The sequence below is a fragment of the Salvelinus alpinus genome, chromosome 2 (assembly GCF_045679555.1).
Source record: "Salvelinus alpinus chromosome 2, SLU_Salpinus.1, whole genome shotgun sequence".
Classification (NCBI taxonomy): Eukaryota; Metazoa; Chordata; class Actinopteri; order Salmoniformes; family Salmonidae; genus Salvelinus; species Salvelinus alpinus.
This window is the reverse complement of record NC_092087.1, coordinates 84,368,010-84,391,070: the sequence shown is the minus strand read 5'-3', so window position 1 is coordinate 84,391,070 and position 23,061 is coordinate 84,368,010. Positions and strand designations below refer to the sequence as shown.

Sequence of the window (23,061 nt, the reverse complement as noted above, 5' to 3'; positions counted from 1 at the left end):
AAAACACAGCTATTGAATCTGATCTTTTGACTTCCGATTTATACCACATCCATATGTGGATCTCAATCCTGGTACTAACCCAATCTTCCATAGAGCTCGCCAGTTTGTAGTCCTAAAAAACGGAAATGAGTTACCTGTGCTTCGTTCAGCCATTCCTATGGGGAAAATGAATTGGCAAAGAATAGAGTTTTGGGATAAATGCCGAAAAATAAGGTCTGAGGTTAACACAGGCTTAGGAGATCTTATACGTTTTGTTCTATGAGATAATATCCGTCAGTTAACATGACCTTTATGAATTATGAAGCCTTTTATGTGCTTTATATGATTACATACATTCTTCAAAATTCACAAAAAGTGACGTTAGCTGATAAAGATTCTCATAGAAGAAAACGTATAAGATCTCATAAGCCTGCATTTACCACAGACCTTACTTTCGGTGTTTATCCAAAAACCTTCCAAAAACTCAATTTTCCCATGCACCCCTTTACAATACACAACACACTGATGTCACGCGACTCTTGGCTGTAGTAAGAAAGCCATCGCCACCTGCGCCCATTCAGCATAGCCTAAATTTACGTTATTACTTGTAAACAAAATAACTTTTTGGGGTTCACATACGCTTACAATTATGTTTTAATTCTAGCTTGATGAGTTGCTAAGATTATATTTGGTTGTGATCTTAGCAAAATAACTATTTTGGATGCAGCAGTGTTTAGCTAGAATGCTAACCCTCATTGACATAGGATGTAGCAAAAGCTAGCCAAAGAGCCATTTTACTGGTTGAGGTGCTTAAGTATAATGCAGTTGATTTGCGAAAATGACACAAACATATTAAGCAGGACATTTATATGAGACTTAAAACCCAATTATAATTCAAAAGTAGTGTGAAATGCACTCATTAGCAACATGTAAATAGCATTTTTTTGTTGGCGTTCTATGAGAAATCCCAGTGTTCTGCCACCAACTTGCGCGCATCGCCCTCGTGGGGCAACACAGAAAGGGTTCAATAGGTGTTGGCCAACGAACCATGACGGAGTTAGTGCCTACAAAAAGACGCCATTAGGACTACTATTAATTGCTCTCTATATGCGACATGTCTGGACACTCAGATAAGATTTTGTTTTGCTTAGAAGTTATTGGTTGTCTATTGTAAAGTGGTTGTTCCACTGGATATCATAAGGTGAATGCACCAATTTGTAAGTCGCTCTGGATAAGAGCGTCTGCTAAATGACTTAAATGTAAATGTAAATTATAGACTATTTTTACAACCTGTCGTTACCACGACAACCATCCCAAATGTTAAAGGAACAGTGAAATCTGTGTGCTACTTCAGAGCCTACATCAAGTGTGAATGTGAACCTGGGTCAAGTGTGGACATTCAGAAAAAAAAGATTGGCTATAAAGAAAATCAGATTTGGGGTTTTAGGGTGGCTGTGTAAACACAGCCTAAGAGAGTTGGGGCTATTCATAATGGAATTCTCTAGTCTACACCATTGATTAAAGATGCACTCGCATCACCATTTATTCTCACAATTCAGCTTATTCAAATTCAATCCATTGGTAGACCACGGCGCTTGTAACACCAGGGTAGTGGGTTTGATTCCCAGGACCACCGATATGTAAAATGTATGCACACATGACTGCATGTCGCTTTGCATGAAAGCGTCTTGCTAAATGGCATATACAGCACAATGAAGTGTTTGATGGGAATTTCTATTGCCTTTGTAGTGACGTCATTATCAAGGTTACATTGTCTGACCTCACTATGCATCATCTTCGTCCGTCAAATTACTTTGAGTGGGTGGGAGTATCATGCACAGACAGAACAGCGTAAGCCTGACATACAGGGGCTATACACCCAGAATATGCTATTCCGTTCTTTTGAAATACATTTTATATGTATTATGTTTCTTAATTAAGACATGCCTAAACAATGGATCATTTTTGTGATGGCCAATATGAAATGGAATCATTACCGTTTAATATGTAGCGGTTCCAAAGACACACATCAGCGACTCGTATGCCCGGAGATACAAAACATGTTTATGTTAATGGTAAATAACAGCACAATGATTTGCATGACAGTTAACGGCTAACACAAATGTTATGACCGTCACACCCCTACTGCTGCTTCAGTTTGTGTAGGCTTCATGACAGTGTTCTACATACTTTTATTCATTGTTTACAAATCAAAGGGACAAGACATTTACTTTCTGAAAATTCACTTAATAAAACAGCATACTCTAGTTCATTGTGATTTCATCTTTTTAACACAAGGAAACAAGAAATTCTCTGAAAATCAATTTGAAGACAGGTAGAAAATGAAGTTTTAAACAATACTTTTGTTTCTCTGAAAGTTGATTATTTTCTCCTGCATGAATAGAACAAGTTTGGAATGAGCCTCAAGGCCACTTAACAGTCACTTGTTGTCCATGTTGTGCAGTACCACATTCCAAGTCTAAAGTGAAGTACTTTGGACAAAAACTAAAGTCAGTCAAGTGTCCGATCTCTTTACCAAGTCCTCATTGGCTCTGGAACTGAACACACATTCTCCCATGGATTTAAAAGGCCCAGTGCAGTCCAAAATGGGATTTTACTGTTTTTTTCTCCCCCCCTCTCAGAATAATACTGTGAAAATGCCCTGTTCGAGTAAGCTGTTTGAAAAGACTGCCTAAAATGTCAGCCTGTTTTGGTGAGATGGAGTTTTGGCCTGCCTGGACCTCTCTGCCAATAACAGATAGTGTTCTCCCTCCCCACTCAGACCACTCCCAGACAGTCATGGGAAGATAATTGTTTGAGAAATTGCTCTTTGCTAAGAAGGTATTTTTGTTTTTAAATAACATGGTCAAAAATAAACAATCACAGTAAGATACTTAATTGTTACCCATGAACTAGTCAATATTGAAATACAGCTGCATTGGACCTATAACAATGGTGAAATTAGCAATCCATGGCAAGGAGTGTGAAGCACACACCTCTGGAATTGGAACGCAGCCTTAAGTCTCTGGAACTAGAATCGGTCTAGTTCCCCTGCTCCACAGTTCTGCCAAAGTATTCCTTCTGGAACTGTTGGAACTCATCCTCTGTGAACACAGACTTCTCCGCGGAGGCTTTCTTGACTGTGCGGTCCGGACGGTGGCGAGACTGCCGGCCCAAATTCTGGTTGACGATCTGAAGGGGAATAAGAGGGGAGACAGTCTAAGAAATTAAGATGATGAAGACTATGTGAATCACCCATAAGAGGGTCACGTTCATCAGGCACTTAGAATAAAAATGGACTGAAACAGGGATAGAACCTATCCAATAAAATAAACACTACATTTTTGCTTTCGGTTTCAAATTGTTAAAACATTTTTCCATTCTGATGAACACAATCCACATGTATCTGCAGTTATTTTACCAAATAAATCAAAAGTCATGACAGGGACCAAAGACCTCAACCAACTATCCTCCATAGTAGTAGTTAGAGGGCATGACATTTGAACTGTCAGACTGTCTCTTACCTTCATAGTGTCGGAGTCTGTAGCTCTGAAGCCCGTCCCCAGGAAGTACAGCAGGTTGGCGCTCAGATGGCTCTTCCCCTGCTTCTTCCTGAACTCCTCTGGAAACACAAAGACATCACAGTTCAGAGGTCAAGACCAAGTCCATGACACAGACACTAAATGATATGACCTGAGGAGTTTGCACAGAAGGCCTACGCATAATCTATGGAAACACAAGATGGAGACAAAAAAGTATGGTAAGGAGTCGGCCCACGAGGCTGACACACTGACACCAGGTTTACAGACAGACTCGACCAGGGTTCCTCAACTGGCGGCCCGTGTGATTCTATTGATTTGATTCGCGTTTCATTTTTATTATTGGACAGACTGTAAAAACAAAAGCAAATCAGCTCCAAGTGATTTTCATTTTCAAGTTCCAAAGTATTCCTACATATAATAAAGAGATAATGTATGTGATCGTATACAAATGTAAGCAAGGTTTGAAATTATTATGTTTTAGTCAAATATTATATCTGTTTGGACTTCTTGCGGTCAATTTGCAGCAGTGGTTGAAAAAGTCCCCAATTGTCATACTTGAGTAAATGTAAAGACACCTTAATAGAAAATGACTCAAGTGTACTTAAGTATCAAAATGATGAATAATTTCTAATTACTTATATTAAGCAAACCAGTAGGCACAATGTGTTATTTTATTTATTTACGGATAGCCAGGGGCACACGCCAACACTCGGACATCATTTACAAACAAAGCATTTGTGATTAGTTAGTCTGCTAGATCAGAGGCAGTAGGGATGACCAGGGATGTCCTCTTGATAAGTGTGTGAATTGGACCATGTTCTGTCTTGCTAAACATTCAAATTGTAAAGAGTACTTTTGGGTGTCAGGGAAAATGTATGGAGTAAAAAGCACATAATTTTCATTAGGAATGAGTTTAAGTAAAAGTTGTTAAAATATTAAGGTTAAGTACAGATACCCCCAAAAACTACTTAAGTAGTACTTTGAAGTATTTTTACTTAAGTACTTTACACCACTAATTTGCAGCCTATAAATTATTTGTAATTATGTTTCGACCCCGTGACCATCTGCTCAAGAAAAAACAAATGTAAAAATTGTCACGTGGCTGAATCTAGATGATCCCTGGACTAGACCATGAGGCTGGTACACTGACATCAGTTTCACAGACGACTTGTCCCCTCAAATGCAACTCTGGACCTCGAAGCCAGTTGCATTTTTTCATTGTTCCACTCTAATCAGGGACTGATTTAAACCTGGGACACCATAACACAATTTGAAGTCATATAGGGTATAGTCTTACAAGTATGAGAAACAACATTGGGTGTGGATACCATGGGAACATGTGGGTCTGAACAAGTGTGATGTCATTAATGTTTGTGGAAATCTATTTATGTAAATGTTAAGTTGTTTATTGTTTTTGTCTGAATGTTTTGGTAAAAAAAATAAAAAATTAACTGCAACAAAAAAAGTTAAATAAAATATTACAAAAAAAATAGACCTGGGACACCAGGTGGGTATAATTAATTAAGACTCCGGATCTCGTAGGGTAAGCGTTGAAATCCCCCGGACTACACCAGGAAGCTGATACACTGACACCAGTTTCACAGACAGACTAGTTTTCTTCTTCAGACACACAAGTCAACAAATAGCTAAGAGAAGGGCATGATCCTCAACCCCCAAAAAATAAACATTCTAGCTAGTTGCATGACATCAACCAGAACATAGAAATAGCATGAACAGAGACCATAGCAAGCGAATTACTAGACTATATTTATATGTACCAGACCATCCCCTACACAAATGAATGCGTTCGTTTTTCTGCACAGAAATGCTTTGTGCCTCTGAACGCGTTGAGCCACTCACCCACGGCAGACTTTATCCTCTTGTCTTTGACGGTGGCTTTGCTCTTCCCTGGACCGAGACGCCCCTGCAGCCGCCGGACTTGCCTGCTGACGCCCTGACGGTTGGTGCTCACCAGACCCATCACCTCAGCCTTGCTCGGTGTGTGCTTCTTCTTGGCCGCGCTCTTCTGCTTCTTGCTACCATCTGACACCGCTGAGGGAGATAGGGAGGGAGAAAGGGGGAGCGAGAGAGACATTTGTGTAGGAGACATTTTGGACTGCTCATGTTATGTACTCATGTGTGTTGTGTATGTGGTCTGTCTAGGGATGTTTCACATGGGCTAATAGGTCACTGGTCACATGTAAATAGGCACACAGTGGTGACCAGGAAGTGTTAGCACAGATGACACTACTTTGCATAGAATAAATACTGTAACAATGTGAACCCTAACATGGTCCAAACACACCAACATAGTTGTGAAGAGGGCACGATAACACCTCTTCCCCCTCAGGAAGCTGAAAAGATTTGGCATGGGCCCTCAGATCCTCAAAGTTCTACAGCTGCAAACATCTGCTGAACAGCTTCTATCCCCAAGCAATAAGACTGCTTAACAGTTCATCAAATGGCTACCCGGACTATTTACATTGACCCCCCCCCCCCCTTTTTGTGCACTGACTCTATGCACACTCACAACACTGACACTTGGAACACACTACACACACACACAAACAAACAATGCATACGCTCACAAAGATACACTTTCACACGTGCTGCGGCTACCCTGTTTATTATCTATGCTGATTGCCTATTCACTTTGACCCCAACCAACATGTACATATTACTACCTCATACCCCACGCACATTGACTCAAATCAAATGTTATTGGTCACATACACATGGTTAGCAGATGTTAATGCGAGTGTAGCGAAATGCTTGTGCTTCTAGTTCCGACCATGCAGTAATATCTAACAAGTAATCTAACAGCTCGGTACCGGTACTCCTTGTATATAGCCTCGTTATTGTGATTCCATTGTGTTAGCTACTATTTTTTTTATCCAATTATATATATATATTTTTCCCTTACTTTTTAACTATGCAGTGTTGGGGAAGGGATCATAAGTCAGCATTTCACGGTAAAGTCGACACCTGTCGTATTCGGTGCATGTGACAAATACAATTTGATTTGAAGAAAGGTGCCTTCCATATGCGTTCTAGTGAGACGGGTCTCCCTACAACACGCATGAAATGCACCTTTCTTTCACGTTGTAACATTTCGGTATTTATATTATGCAAAGTAGGTAGCTGTATGTCGTTTATCTGCAATAAATAGGAACATCACCGATCTAAAGATCTACGCCTGGAAAGCCAATTGAATTGTCATAAACTGCTCTCAACCTGTGCCTTTGGAGTTTCATAGATAGCTATAGCGTCGATGCAACCAAGAGAGTATTTACATAGTGTCCAGCACAATATAAAAACTATCCTGGTTGCATGGAAGATAACATAGCTAGCTCAGTCATTCCTACATCCTGGTTGCATGGAAGATAACATAGCTAGCTCAGTCATTCCTACAATGCGGTGCCATTTGGACCTCAAAACTTTAGAACACATACATACATATATAATATATATTTTTCCCTATCAGAAAAGGGATGTTTGACTTTCCCAAAAACATATTTCGTCAAGCTCAGGAACCTTTTGGGTGCATAATCCTAACTGGGTTGACATTTGTTAGGTGCATAATCCTAACTGGGTTGACATTTGTTAGGTGCATAATCCTAACTGGGTTGACATTTGATAGGTGCATAATCCTAACTGGGTTGACATTTGTTAGGTGCATAATCCTAACTGGGTTGACATTTGTTAGGTGCATAATCCTAACTGGGTTGACATTTGTTAGGTGCATAATCCTAACTGGGTTGACATTTGTTAGGTGCATAATCCTAACTGGGTTGACATTTGTTAGGTGCATAATCCTAACTGGGTTGACATTTGTTAGGTGCATAATCCTAACTGGGTTGACATTTGTTAGGTGCATAATCCTAACTGGGTTGACATTTGTTAGGTGCATAATCCTAACTGGGTTGACATTTGTTAGGTGCATAATCCTAACTGGGTTGACATTTGTTAGGTGCATAATCCTAACTGGGTTGACATTTGTTAGGTGCATAATCCTAACTGGGTTGACATTTGTTAGGTGCATAATCCTAACTGGGTTGACATTTGTTAGGTGCATAATCCTAACTGGGTTGACATTTGTTAGGTGCATAATCCTAACTGGGTTGACATTTGTTAGGTGCATAATCCTAACTGGGTTGACATTTGTTAGGTGCATAATCCTAACTGGGTTGACATTTGTTAGGTGCATAATCCTAACTGGGTTGACATTTGTTAGGTGCATAATCCTAACTGGGTTGACATTTGTTAGGTGCATAATCCTAACTGGGTTGACATTTGTTAGGTGCATAATCCTAACTGGGTTGACATTTGTTAGGTGCATAATCCTAACTGGGTTGACATTTGTTAGGTGCATAATCCTAACTGGGTTGACATTTGTTAGGTGCATAATCCTAACTGGGTTGACATTTGTTAGGTGCATAATCCTAACTGGGTTGACATTTGTTAGGTGCATAATCCTAACTGGGTTGACATTTTTAGCCTAAATTTGCCATAGCTCTGTGAATGAGCAAGATTGAGCTCGCATAATGGTGAACACTTGAACAGGATTTTAACTTCTCTATCAAATATCATTTTTCCTCTCTATAATTTAACCTAACAGGGTGAACATTTATGAGTTGGACATACAGACTAACAACATGAAACATGGACAAACAGATAAAGCTGAGTGTTTATATTTATTTAGCTTTGTACCATAGTTTTCCCATCAAAGAAATGATGACATTTCCTGAATGTGATGTCATTGTAGGAAGGGGATGTTTTCTTAAATGGAGAATTACAACAAACTAACAGGGTGGAAAGTGACAACAGGGAAACACAGAAAATATATAATAAATACAATGATCATGAATGAACGTTAATGATTAAAGATGTTATAGTTACATGTTATGGCTTATATTTCTTGTGGAAGTTGATAAATAACACCTGGGGCCTTGACAAAAACGCCTACACCCACTGACATGTATTTTTTTAAATGCATAACATTTCCTTTCAGAATCCATATTTTTGTGTTTTAAAGGTACAAAACACCTGGCATTATACGTAAAGCCGTTGGAATCCACACTTTACACTAAATAACAACTGATATGTCCTAGGGGCAGAAAATGCACCTCAAAGTAGGAATGACCCAAATAGCTAATGAAACCGCGGTTACTGTGGATAATTTACCTTTTATGTCATCGCTTAGCAACTCCAGTCCCCTCCGAATCATTGATGCCGACATGTTCATATGCACTTTACTTTTTAAATAACAAACATGTGAGTAAACGTTAAGATTTCTCCAGCAAATCTAGAAAAATTATCTTGCTTCTGTAAAAATAACATGTGAGTTCAACATCCGGCGAACAGTGTTTGGGGATCACTACTCGGGTGAAAACTATTTTCAAAGTGCACCATCATGGTTCCGGATTGTTGTCAAAATACCTTTCGCTTTTGGAAAAATTATGACATTTCATAGAAAACACATGAGGTCATGTTAATTAGGTTATTTAGCCGCATTATTATTTAGACATTATTTAAATACATGCTTTATAAAGTTCATGATCTGATCCTATTTGAATTGGTTGTGGAGACGGCGGGAAAATGTGGGTCTGAGCAAGTCTGATGCCATTAATGTTTTTGGAAATGTATGTAAATGTTAAGTTGTCATATGTTTTTGTAAATAAAATATTACAAATTACGCACAATTCCATATGAATAAAATTAAAAAAACATGATGGAAATACCGAGTGGCCAATTTATATAAAGTTGCCTTGCTGTTCATTTTGATGAACGTCTGTTGGCCATATGGTAACGCCCCCATTCACTTTCAGCTAAACTACAGGCTGTGCATTGGGGGCGTGTTATTTATCCTGGGACAGCTCTGCCTCTCTCTCCAATAAAACCGTCTCTCGTTCTACCTGTATCACCTTTGCAACCGTCGGGAATTACACGTTCAACCATGGCACTCCAAGCGAGGGCTATCGTCGCATCCAAGTGGCTTCTTGATGCGGTCAAAGACCAACGGTTCGGACCCAAACTCCGCGTCTTGGACACGTCTTGGTACTTACCCAAACTCAGGCGCAACGCCAAGAGCGAATTCAAGAAGAGGCATATCCCGGGTGCAGCCTTCTTTGACATAGACCAGTGCTGCGACAAAACTTCTCCGCTGGATCATATGCTGCCATCCGAGCGCATTTTTGCAGATTATGTTGGAAATTTGGGGATTGGAAACGATACGCACGTCGTGGTCTACGATGCTAGCAACTTCGGCGCGTTCTCTGCGCCTCGAGTTTGGTGGATGTTCCGAGTTTTCGGACACAGTTCTGTCTCGGTTCTGAACGGAGGACTCAAAAACTGGGCGAACGAGGGACTTCCAGTAAGTGACCGGTACTCCCGACCCGAGCAGACCGAATTTAGGGCCTCTTTGAACCGCTCCTGGGTGAAGACGTACGAGGACATCCTGGATAATCTGGATAGTAAAGAATTTAAGGTGGTCGATGCCAGACCAGGGGGGAGATTCAGAGGGGTGGATCCAGAACCCAGAGACAGTGAGCAACACACACACACACACACACACACACACACACACACACACTGAAAGTGCATTGATGTTATTTCACACACTGTAAATACGTCAGGTGACATCAAATGTATTTGTCACTTGCCGAAAACAACGGGTGTGGACTTTACCGTGAAATGTTTACTTACCGTTTCCCAACAATGCAGAGTTAAACTTTTTTAAGAAAATGCACAAAAAATAAAAAATAAACACGAAGGTGTAGCCTACAATAGGTGTATAACTAGCCATAACTTCGAGTATGGAGGCCTGCTCATGTCACCTTATTAGTAGTTCATTTAGCATTTGATCAATACTGCTGATAGGCCAACAGGGTCCAACTGTGGGGGTAAACATAAACAACAACCCCCCTTTGACCTATAATCAATAGGCCTAGACCAACTACTGATCACTGAGTAGCCCTCTCCTCTCCTCCAATCCTCTGGATCTCTTCCTCCAATGAGCTTTGACCTATAATCAATAGGCCTAGACCAACTACTGATCACTGAGTAGCCCTCTCCTCCAATCCTCTGGATCTCTTCCTCCAATGAGCTTTGACCTATAATCAATAGGCCTAGACCAACTACTGATCACTGAGTAGCCCTCTCCAATCCTCCGGATCTCTTCCTCCAATGAGCTTTGACCCATAATCAACAACACAATAGACTGACAGATTGCTCATGTTAGATTATCCAGTTTCTCTCAGCTGTCATGTTGCGATAGATAATGGGTGTGTTATTTATGGGATGTGGACTTCGTCTGGCCCTGAGGCACAGAGCTGCTGAACGTGTGACTTCCTCCTCCTACTCTGGCTGCATCCTATGGTGCACTACTTTGGACCAGAGCCCTATGTAGGAAATGGGGTGCGATTTGGGATGCACACTTGGTTTGAAATGTTACCTGCTGCCTGTCCAATCCTGTCTTCCTCTGTCCTTGTTTCCTCAATTCCTCTCAAGCTCATTGGAGGAGAGGATCCAAGGTCCTTCGGACCTCTTCCTACAATAAGCTTTGAGTGGAATTGAGGAGACGAGGACAGAGGAAGCAAGGCTTTGCACAAGATGACGTTTGCAGACGCAAGCCATAGGCCTCCTTTGTTTGCACAAGCTGATAAGAAAACATGGAGGTTGGGTCATAAATCAGAACATCTGTCAGCACAATTGTGTACCATATACGCATGCACACACACTGTAGTGAACGGAGTGGAAACGCAACATATAGTAGTAGTCTGAATACAATTCTGTATATTTGACTGTTGCACTTGATTGGTATTGTACCAGTTTAGAGCATACCCCTTGTTGTGACACTATCCCTTCCAGGTGTTCTAATCTACCTTGTGACACTATCACTTCCAGGTGTTCTAATCTACCTTGTGACACTATCCCTTCCAGGTGTTCTAATCTACCTTGTTGACACTATCCCTTCCAGGTGTTCTAACCTACCTTGTTGTGACACTATCCCTTCCAGGTGTTCTAACCTACCTTGTTGTGACACTATCCCTTCCAGGTGTTCCAATCTACCTTGTTGTGACACTATCCCTTCCAGGTGTTCCAATCTACCTTGTTGTGACACTATCCCTTCCAGGTGTTCCAATCTACCTTGTTGTGACACTATCCCTTCCAGGTGTTCCAATCGACCTTGTTGTGACACTATCCCTTCCAGGTGTTCCAATCTACCTTGTTGTGACACTATCCCTTCCAGGTGTTCCAACCTACCTTGTTGTGACACTATCCCTTCCAGGTGTTCCAATCTACCTTGTTGTGACACTATCCCTTCCAGGTGTTCCAATCTACCTTGTTGTGACACTATCCCTTCCAGGTGTTCCAATCTACCTTGTTGTGACACTATCCCTTCCAGGTGTTCCAATCTACCTTGTTGTGACACTATCCCTTCCAGGTGTTCCAATCTACCTTGTTGTGACACTATCCCTTCCAGGTGTTCCAATCTACCTTGTTGTGACACTATCCCTTCCAGGTGTTCCAATCTACCTTGTTGTGACACTATCCCTTCCAGGTGTTCCAATCTACCTTGTTGTGACACTATCCCTTCCAGGTGTTCCAATCTACCTTGTTGTGACACTATCCCTTCCAGGTGTTCCAATCTACCTTGTTGTGACACTATCCCTTCCAGGTGTTCTAATCTACCTTGTTGTGACGCTTTCCCTTCCAGGTGTTCTAATCTACCTTGTTGTGACGCTTTCCCTTCCAGGTGTTCTAATCTACCTTGTTGTGACGCTTTCCCTTCCAGGTGTTCTAATCTACCTTGTTGTGACACTACCCCTTCCATGTGTTCCAGTCTACCTTGTTGTGACACTATCCCTTCCAGGTGTTCCAGTCTACCTTGTTGTGACACTATCCCTTCCAGGTGTTCCAATCTACCTTGTTGTGACACTATCCCTTCCAGGTGTTCCAATCTACCTTGTTGTGACACTATCCCTTCCAGGTGTTCTAATCTACCTTGTTGTGACACTATCCCTTCCAGGTGTTCCAATCTACCTTGTTGTGACACTACCCCTTCCAAGTGTTCTAGTCTACCTTGTTGTGACACTATCCCTTCCAGGTGTTCCAGTCTACCTTGTTGTGACACTATCCCTTCCAGGTGTTCCAATCTACCTTGTTGTGACGCTTTCCCTTCCAGGTGTTCTAATCTACCTTGTTGTGACGCTTTCCCTTCCAGGTGTTCTAATCTACCTTGTTGTGACGCTTTCCCTTCCAGGTGTTCTAATCTACCTTGTTGTGACGCTATCCCTTCCAGGTGTTCTAATCTACCTTGTTGTGACACTATCCCTTCCAGGTGTTCCAATCTACCTTGTTGTGACACTATCCCTTCCAGGTATTCTAATCTACCTTGTTGTGACACTATCCCTTCCAGGTGTTCCAATCTACCTTGTTGTGACACTATCCCTTCCAGGTGTTCTAGTCTACCTTGTTGTGACACTCTAGCTGTGTTCTAATTTACCTCTATGGTGATAAGGTCTTATGTGGCTATACTTTATTTTTTTTGAAGTTTTTGAAGTACGTGCTATCTGCCTATAAGTGTCTCTCCGGCTGTGGACTTTGACCTCTTGAATATTCTCTATTGGCATGGAAATGACACAGGAAGAGGGAGCATTTTTAGACTGTGGAAATTCACCCAGCAGCACTAACCCTTTCCCTCTGTTTGTCCTTTTTGTCACCCATTCACTCTCTTCCTCCTCTCTTTCAGATACTGAGCCAGGCCACATCCCTGGCTCCATCAGCATGCCCTTCTCCTCCTTCCTCTCTCCGTCCGGTCACCTCCATCCCCATGAAGACCTCCAGACCATGTTCACCCAGGCTGGTGTCGACCTCTCCCACCCGCTCTGCGTGTCCTGTGGGTCCGGTGTGACTGCCTGCCACGTGGCCCTCGCCGCCCACGAGTGCGGGCACCCTGGGGTGTCTGTGTACGACGGGGCGTGGTCTGAGTGGTACACCCGCGCCGTGCCCGAGCATGTGATCTCTGTGGGGTTTGGGAAACACTCCCCTGTGTTTGAATGAGAGAGGAATGTGTGATGGGGAGGGAGAGGAAGCTCTCTGTGATTGGATGATTATTGGACAATAGTTAGAACCTGCCTTACCCCACCCCGTAGGCACAGATCTAGGATCAGCGTACCCTCAATTCTTAAGGAGCAATGTAAAACTAGCCTTAGGTCAGTGTCTGGGGGTAACTGTATCCTACTGTTTGGACTAGAGGGGGTTGGTGACGATCACATGTCATAGAAGGTCAGTTGGCGTTTGAATTCACGTCAGTTAGTCAGTCTTTCATTAGCCTTATCATTCACACACCAGACAATGACATCAGTATAATTTCCTCAACACGAGGGGAAGTGGGTGGCCCCACTGGACAATCCAGTACCTCTGCTAAACAGTGTGTGGGTCTGGTCCTCACGTATGGATGGGGCTGAACCCCACACGCCTACACAAACATTAAGACATTCTGTAGTCATATGAATGTAGTAAATATCAATCAATGTTGTAATGTCACTGATTTTAATTTAATTTGTGATGGTTGAATTCTTGTACACATCTGATATTAAAAATAAGTTCTATAATAACTATTAAACCTCTCTCTTTTTGCTGTATAAATAAAGCACCTGGATACGTTTGAAGGAAGACTAACATGTAATGAACAGTCTCATTTCATAGTTTCTTGTGGAGGAGAAAAGCACCTGTGGAAAATCAACTAGTTGTTACACCAAGGCCATACTTTATTCATACTTTGTCCACTTGATGGCAGCAAAACGTCTTTGTTCTCTCTTGCTCGCTCTCTTTCATTACCTCACATCACAAGTTGTTCTCAAAGCTTTTGCACCTGTTATTTTCAGGAATTAAAAAATAAATAATATTACACTTATTAAAATGTCAAAATAGCAGAAGTAATATCTGATGCTTTAGAAAAAAGAAACAAGAACAGAGACCGAAAGAAGAACTTACATTTTTACCAAAAATTTCTCCACCCCCACTTCTGACAAAGGGAAGCAAGTACAGATCGCAGCGTTAATGACGTGTGTGGTTTCAGTTGAAACTAACGGAAGCCACAGAAAATACTTTTTCTGTCAGTAATCTCTTTTCTGTTCACTCATTTACTTTTCAGAGAAGGCAGGCAGACGTTTTTCTCGTTATTTAAAGGGTTTGAATCATCCGGTGGTGACCAATTGAGAGACAAGAAACTGATTCATCGTTAAGCACTTGTCTTGTCCTTCAGTTCAGAGTGAAACGTAACTCAACCGGAGAGCATTGAGAAGCCGGTGTTTCTGAGACTACAAGAAGGTCCACTATACAGTAAGGTAAGGCTCTCTTTGAATATTCATATAAAGATGTGGGATCTTAATTTGATTAATCTTTTGTTGCTTAGAATTTTCCTGCAAAGTAGAAAATGCAAACTTGTTTAATTAAGGTTGAATAAGGCTTCTAAAGTTTGTAATTTCCTCTTTGTCAGACTTGATTTGTCATAACAATTTTTTTTATCAACCCCTACAAAAAATGTACATAATTCACATTTCCGGTTGCTGCTGTAGCAAACTGGCGTGAATGAAGATCCTACATCTATGATGTATTCAGGTGGTTATGGATTACATTTATTGTTCAATCAAGCAAATTTACTCTGCCTGTGTGTGTTGAGTGTGATCATTTGGAAGACACAGTATTACACAGTTGAGTTAAAGATCATTGTGTTGCTACCATGTTGTCATGTGTTGCTACCATGCTGTGTTGTTGTCTTAGGTCTCACTTTATGTAGTGTTGTGTTGTCTCTCTTGTTGTAATGTGTGTTTTGTCCTATATTTTTATTAAAGTTATTCTTAATCCCAGTCCCTGTCCCCGCAGAAGGCCTTTTGGTAGGCCGTCATTGTAAATAATAATTTGTTCTTAACTGACTTGCCTAGTTAAAGGTTTAAATATAAAACATGTAAAATCATGGTACTGATGATTACTATTACCACCTAAGAGATGCACAGAGAGCGGAGTTGTTACCATATTGCATACGCCTCTCCAATCCTTTGGGGCCCATTGAGACGTCTAGGCTATGTGCTACCACAGTAGTCTTCCATCCTGGTCCCAGAGAACCCAAGGCTTTTAATCACTTTTTCAAGCTTCGTGCATATCTTTCTCTAAATATATATTCTATATTTGATATACTCCTGTACTATATGCCAGCCCTTTTGTTCCGTGTTAGTGCTGGGCTGCACCATCAAGGTTGAAGACCACTGTCCTTATGGTGGAGGGGGCTAGGAGTTGATTAGGGCCTCATTACGGAGGTTGCTGAGGGATGATGCGGGCTTCATCATGGAGGGGGCTAAGGGACGAATAGGGCCTCATTGTGGGGGAGGCTAGGAGTTGATTAGGGCTTCATTATATAGGGGGCTAAGGGACGAATAGGGCCTCATTACGGAGGGGGCTAGGGTTTGGTTAGGGCTTAATTACGGAGGGGGCTAGGGTTTGGTTAGGGCTTAATTACGGAGGGGGCTATGGGTTGATTAGGGCTTTATTATAGAGGGGGCTATGGGTTGATTAGGGCTTTATTATAGAGGGGGCTATGGGTTGATTTGTGCCAGTTAGGATGTAAACTAGGGGTTGATTTGGTCCAGTGTTTAAGTAGGACAGGATATACACACCCAGCCACAGGTACAGAGGAAGTCAAAGACAAGAGGGGGGGGGGGGGGGGGTTTAGGGAGTGAGCGTTGGTGGAAAGGAAGTCAGAGAGAAGATAGGGAGGGGGAGGGGGGAGTCAGAGAGAAGATAGGGAGGGGGAGGGGGGAGTCAGAGAGAAGATAGGGAGGGAGGAGTCCGAGAGAAGATAGGGAGGGAGGAGTCCGAGAGAAGATGGGGAGGGGGGAGTCAGAGAGAAGATAGGGAGTGGGAGGGGGGGGGTGACAAGAGATGTGAGCGGCCATGTCTAAACACCCCAACATTCTAAATAGTACCATTTGGGCTGTGAAAAAGTTTTATAGTATGTGAAATGTCAAAACTGTAAATACCAGCATGTCATACTAATTTAGTCTTTTCATCTCGTAGAATTCACTGCACACTATTGAGGAACAGAATCGTGTTTTGAAATCCACGTGTGTCTGACAACAGCTGATCATCAGCTGAGGGTACTTGCTCTACCAAAATGAAGGAATGGCTGGAATCAACACAGTTGTGCTTCAGATGACACATTCTCAGTAGGATGAAGCTAGTTTTCTGTTATTTGTTGCTGACTGCATACATTTATACTACATAGTATGTAGTACCATTAGTACACAGATTATCACACAGTATGCAAGTAGTAGGCAAGCCAGATTTCCGACACTGCCAGTGAGGGAGTGAGTGTGTGGGATGAGAGGATGGGTGAGTGGTTGGGATGAGAGGATGGGTGAGTGGTTGGGATGAGAGGATGGGTGAGTGGTTGGGATGAGAGGATGGGTGAGTGGGTGGGATGAGAGGATGGGTGAGTGGGTATACACTCTTAGAAAAAAGGGTGCAAATGGTTCATTGGCTGTCCCCATAGGATAACCCTTTTTGGTTCCATGTAGAGCCCTCTGTGGAAAGGAACCAAAAGGGTTCTATCTAGAACCAAAAATGGTTCTTAATTTCTCCTATAAGGACAGCCTAAGAACCCCTTTAGGTTCTAGATATCCCCTATTTTTCTTTGAGTATAGTGTAGAACCAAAAAAAGAGAGGAGGAAGGGGGGGTGAGAGGATGAGAGGTGTACATGATAAGAAGAAGAATAGAGGGGGTGTTAGTTTGGGAGAGGCTGAGAAGAGAGGTAGAGAAGAGAGGAGGAGGGGACGGGGGTGTTAGTGGTTTGCGGTTTGTTTGTTATTGGAAACAGCTTGTAAACATTCTGGGAAACGAGGACATTGTGGTTTTCTTACCTGCACTTCCTTTGTGTGTGTGTGTGTGTGTGTGTGTGTGTGTGTGCATGGATTATGTGCTTTGTGAGTGTGTGTGCGTTAAGAATGCACTTGCGTTCGTGCTTGCGTGGGCATGTGTTGTGTGTGTTCTCTGCGATACTGACCTTTAAACTGTTCTCTCAGAGGTTGATAATGTCTGCTGTGCTGTTTCACTTCACTGAAGGGAACTTCCTAATGTCTGACCCAGAGACCAATAAGAGGGACAAAGACCATCAGGGTCAGTATTCATAAAGAATCTCAGAGTAGGAGTGCTGATCTCGGATCAGATCCCCACCCCCTGTTTTTGTAACTGTGACCTTAAAGGCAGAACTGATCCTAGATCAGCACTCCTACTCTGAGAGGCTTTATGAATACAGGCCCTGGACGGTAGCCTGAGTGCCAGACTGTTTGTGTTATCATGCCAACTCCCTGTCATGTCAAACAAGAGCGCAAACAGATCTGGTACCAGGCTATCAGGTTAAGGCTGGAAAGCCCTGATCTGGGACCAGGCTACCAGGTTAGGGCTGGAAAGCCCTGATCTGGGACCAGGCTACCAGGTTAGGACAGGAAAGCCCTGAATTGGGACACACGGGACTGTTGGTACATTTGACAGTGAACACGACATCACAAGGCTTCACAGCTAACAATGTACATAAACCAGTGGTGGCTGGTGGCACTTTAAATCGGAGGACGGACTCAAAGTAATGGCTGGAACAGAATTAATGGAAGAGTATCAAACACATCAAACACATTGATTACATGTATTTGATACCCTTCCATGAACTCCATTCCAGGTATTATTATGAGCCATCCTCTTCTGATATAAACATTTCGCTCTTGCGCAACATTCAACCACCTATCAATTTGTTACAAACAGTTCAAAGGAATGACCAATGTTACGCAGTACTGGTATTCCTTGTAGAAGCATTATAGCCACACAGGGTGTGCATGCTTTTGTTCCAGCCTGCATTAACATATCATCCAGGTCATTCATTATCATCATCACGATCTTCTTCTTCTTCACCCTCTCAACACATCGTGTACCTGTTCGATGGTTGTTTACATAACAGAGGAGTGGAAACTTCACATCTTCACAGGCTGAACATAACATCAGTGTCTCCAACCACAGTGACATTTTACTAAATACCAAGACATGAGAGAATGGTAGCAAACCGCACACTGCCCACCAAATGAAAATGTATTTGTCACATGCGCTGAATACAACAGGTGTAGGTAGACCCTACAGTGAAATGCTTACTTACAAGACGTTAACCTACAATGCAGTTTTAAGAAAAATACCTAAAAAAATAAGAAATAAAAGTAACAAATAATTAAAGAGCAGCAGCAAAATAACAATAGTGAGGCTAAATACAGGGGGTACAGGTACAGAGTCAATGTGCGTGAGCACCGGTTATTCAAGGTAATTTGTACATGTAGGTAGAGTTATTAAAGTGACTATGGATAGATAGTAACAGAGAGTAGCAGCAGCGTGAAGAGGGGGGGGGGGGGCAGTGCAAATAGTCTGGGTAGCTATTTGATGGCTTGGGGATGGAAGCTGTTTGGAAGCCTCTTGGACCTAGACTTGGCGTTCTGGTACCGCTTGCCGTGTGGTAGCAGAGAGAACAGTCTATGACTGGGGTGGCTAGAGTCTTTGACAATTTCTAGGGCCTTCCTCTGACAACACCTGGTATAGAGGTCCTGGATGGCAGGAAGCTTGGCCCCAGTGACGTACTGGGCCGTTCTCACTGCCCTCTGTAGTGCCTTGCGGTCGATGGCCGAGCAGTTTCCATACCAGGCAGTGGTGCAACCCGTCAAGATGCTCTCAATGGTGCAGCTGTAGACCCTCTTTACGTCGTGCCTTCTTGGTGTACTTGGGCCATAATAGTTTGTTGGTGATGTGGACGCCAAGAAACTTGAAGCTCTCAACCTGCTCCAATACAGCCCTGTCGATGAGAATGGGGACGTGCTCGGTCCTCCTTTTCCTGTAGTCCACAATCATCTCCTTTGTCTTGATTACGTTGAGGGAGAGGTTGTTGTCCTTGCACCAAACAGTCAGGTCTCTGACCTCTTCCCTATAGGTTGTCTCATCGTTGTCGGTGATCAGGCATACCACTGTTGTGTCATCGGCAAACTTGATGGTGTTGGAGTCATGCCTGATCGTGCAGTCATGAGTGAACAGGGAGTACAGTAGGGGACTGAGCATGCACCCTTGAGGGGCCCCCGTGTTGAGGATCAGCGTGGCGGATGTGTTGTTACCTACCCTTACCACATGGGGGCTGCCCGTCAGGAAGTCCAGGATCCAGTTGCAGAGGGAGGTGTTTAGTCTGGGCAGGTCTCGACTGTGCTTCGCTTTGAAGTCTGTTATAGTTTGCAAGCCCTGCCACATCCGATAAGTGTCGGAGCCGGTGTAGTACGATTCGATCTTAGTCCTGTATTGACGCTTTGCCCGTTTGATGGTTTGTCAGAGGGCATAGCGGGATTTCTTATAAGCTTCCGGGTTAGAGTCATGACTCCAACACCATCAACGACGTCATTGATGCACTTATTGATGAAGCCAGTGACTGAAGTGGTGTACTACTCAATGCCATCGGAAGAATCCCGTAACATATTCCAGTCTGTGCTAGCAAAACAGTCCTGTATCTCAGCATCTGCTTCATCTGATAACTTTTTTATTGACCAAGTCACTGGTGCTTCCTGCTTCAATTTTTTCTTGTAAGCAGGAATCAGGAGGATGGAATTATGGTCAGGTTTGCCAAGTGGAGGGCGAGGGAGAGCTTTGTAGGCGTCTCTGTGTGTGGAGTAAAGGTGGTCTAGAGTTTTTTTTCCCCCCTCTGGTTGTACATTTAACATGCTGGTTGAAATGAGGTCAAATGTATAGCTATGGAAGCATATATACAGTTGAAGTCAGAAGTTTACATGCACCTTAGCCAAATACATTTAAACCAAGTTTTTCACAATTCCTGACATTTAATCCTAGTAAGAATTCCCTGTCTTAGGTCAGTTAAGATCACCACTTCATTTTAAGAATGTGAAATGTCAGAATAATAGTAGAGAGAATGATTTGTTTCAGCTTTTATTTCTTTCATCATATTCCCAGTGGGTCAGAAGTTTACATACACTCAATTAGTATTTGGTAGCATTGCCTTTAAATTGTTTAACTTGGATCAAACGTTTTGGGTAGCCTTCCACAAGCTTCCCACAATAATTTGGGGGAATTTTGACCTATTCCTCTTGACAGAGCTGGTGTAACTGAGTCAGGTTTGTAGGCCTCCTTGCTCGCACACGCTTTTTCAGTTCTGCCGACAAATTTTCTATAGGATTGAGGACTGAGCTTTGTGATGGCCACTCCAATACCTTGACTTTGTTGTCCTTAAGCCATTTTGCCACAACTTTGGAAGTATGCTTGGGGTCATTGTCCATTTAGAAAACCCATTTGTGACCAAGCTTTGTCTTGAGATGTTGCTTCAATATATCCACATAATTTTCGTTCCTCATGATGTCATCTATTTTGTGAAGTGCACCAGACCCTCCTGCAGCAAAGCACCTCCACAACATGATGCTGCCACCCCGTGCTTCATGGTTTGGATGGTGTTCTTCGGCTTGCAAGCGTTCCCTTTTTCCTCCAAACATAACGATGGTCATTATGGCCAAACAGTTCTATTTTTGTTTCATCAGACCAGAGGACATTTCTCCAAAAAGTACGATATTTTTCCCCATGTGCAGTTGCAAACCGTACTGTGGCTTTTTTATTGCGGTTTTGGAGCAGTGGCTTCTTCCTTGCTGAGCGGCCTTTCAGGTTATGTCGAGATAGGACTCGTTTTACTGTGGATATAGATACTTTGTACCTGTTTCCTCCAGCATCTTCACAAGGTCCTTTGCTGTTGTTCTGGGATTGATTTGCACTTTTCACAAAGTACGTTCATCTCTAGGAGACAGAACGAGTCTCCTTCCTGAGCGATATGGTGGTAGGGCTGCGTGGTCCCATGGTGTTTATACTTGTGTACTATTGTTTGTACAGGTGAATGTGCTACCTTCAGGCGTTTGGAAATTGCTCCCAAGAATGATTCAGACTTGTGGAGGTCTACAGTTTTTCTTCTGAGGTCTTGGCTGATTTTGTTTTGATTTTCCCATGATGTCAAGCAAAGAGGCACTGAGTTGGAAGGTAGGCCTTGAAATACATCCACAGGTACATGATGTCAATTAGCTTATCAGAAGCTTCTAAAGCCATGACATAATTTTCTGGAATTTTTCAAGCTGTTTAAAGGCACAGTCAACTTAGTGTATGTAAACTTCTGACCACTGGAATTGTGATATAAGTAAATAATCTGTCTGTAAACAATTGTTGGAAAAATGACTTGTGTCATACACAAAGTACATGTCCTAAAACTATAGTTTGTTCACAAGAAATTTGTGGAGTGGTTGAAAAACGAGTTTTAATGACTCCAACCTAAGTGTATGTAAACTTCTGACTTCAACTGTACATATACATACGGTATCTACTTTTTTTTTAAATAGCTTTTTTTTTGCATGTTATTTTTGCATTCATTTGTATCCCATATCAGTTTGCAAACAATGTAAAAAGAAATGTTTTCCTTGAGTTAATAAATCTGCATACAAACATGGCCTCTTTCTTGAGTAAGGCAGCTCCAATATGCAGGTGTTCCAGCCTAGCTCAGTGCTTTCTGTGGTGTAGGAGCAGCCAGCAAAAGCACAGAGCATAGGCATTGGTAATTTTCTCTAGTTGCGCCTTGATTGGTTCAATGTTCTGTCACTCGTTGGGACACTACGTCACTGCCGAATCTACAGGGAGAGCTAGGTAGTTCAAGCCCTCTTGGGTGCTGCCATAGATTTACATTAGAATTGCCCCTCCAAGAAGGTTGAAGGTCATTGGCCACAGATAAGATGTCAAATCACGTTACATATACTGTAGCTTTGTTTGGACTGATGTCAACATCATACTTTCACAATCTTAGCTAGCAAGCTAGACAAACAGTCATCATCATGAATCACCTGTCAAATCCTTTTCAAATTATAGATAAAAAGTATTGGTGCTCATCGGCCATTGGACATAAACATTGCACAACATGTCGGAAATCGCTAATTCAACAATGAGTGGTTTGGAACGAATCAATGGCTAACTGCAAGAGTCGCAAAGCAATCACTCTTTTGCTTTCCTTGCTTGCTATTCGGTAGAGAGGGTGTGTGGTCCAAGTCTGGGTTTAAGGATTTAAAACATCTGTCTGAAAGGCTCTCTTTTCCAAGCTTAAATGGATTAACATTCACATGCAACACCATAGGTCAGAAAAGGTTGAATACATTGGTCATGTAGTCAATCCAGCATGATTTCTGCCACATTCAAGACAACTGGCAACTCGGAATAAAACAGACTCAGACTGGAAAAATACGTTTTGAACGGTCATCCAACCTGAAATTCCAAGTCGGGAACTCTGGCCTCTTTCTAGATCTCCGACCTGAAGAACACTGACGTCATGATTGTTTGTTTTATTCCGAGTTCCCAGTTGTCTTGAAAGCAGCCTAAATCCAGAGAATGCCTGACTTTGATGACAAAGTTTTCCCACAAGAAGGACCACTGCGCCAC

The 23,061-nt window shown here is 42.4% G+C and overlaps 3 protein-coding genes across 4 annotated transcripts in view; 2 read left to right on the top strand and 1 right to left on the bottom strand.

Annotated features, from left to right (window-relative positions):
- Positions 1-2,151: 2,151 nt before the first annotated feature.
- rps19bp1 (ribosomal protein S19 binding protein 1) lies at positions 2,152-8,965 on the bottom strand. Its single transcript, XM_071389635.1, has 4 exons — positions 8,706-8,965; positions 5,382-5,573; positions 3,504-3,601; positions 2,152-3,171 (listed from the first exon to the last, which is right to left on the bottom strand). Exons 1-4 carry the CDS (start codon positions 8,764-8,766, stop codon positions 3,022-3,024), a joined length of 501 nt encoding a protein of 166 aa, XP_071245736.1. The 5' UTR covers positions 8,767-8,965; the 3' UTR covers positions 2,152-3,021.
- Positions 8,966-9,319: 354 nt separating this feature from the next.
- Positions 9,320-14,151, top strand: LOC139567987 (3-mercaptopyruvate sulfurtransferase-like). The gene is made up of 2 exons (XM_071389634.1): positions 9,320-10,066; positions 13,276-14,151. Exons 1-2 carry the CDS (start codon positions 9,478-9,480, stop codon positions 13,584-13,586), a joined length of 900 nt encoding a protein of 299 aa, XP_071245735.1. The 5' UTR covers positions 9,320-9,477; the 3' UTR covers positions 13,587-14,151.
- Positions 14,152-14,568: 417 nt separating this feature from the next.
- LOC139567986 (interleukin-2 receptor subunit beta-like) overlaps positions 14,569-23,061 on the top strand; it is a 28,686-nt gene continuing 20,193 nt past the window's right edge. The window contains exon 1 of one of the 2 annotated variants that reach the window (XM_071389633.1): positions 14,569-14,870. The gene's annotated coding sequence lies outside the window, so the exon portion shown is untranslated. Of the gene's footprint in view, positions 14,876-23,061 lie in introns of both variants that reach the window. The other variant, XM_071389632.1, reaches the window with a different exon arrangement.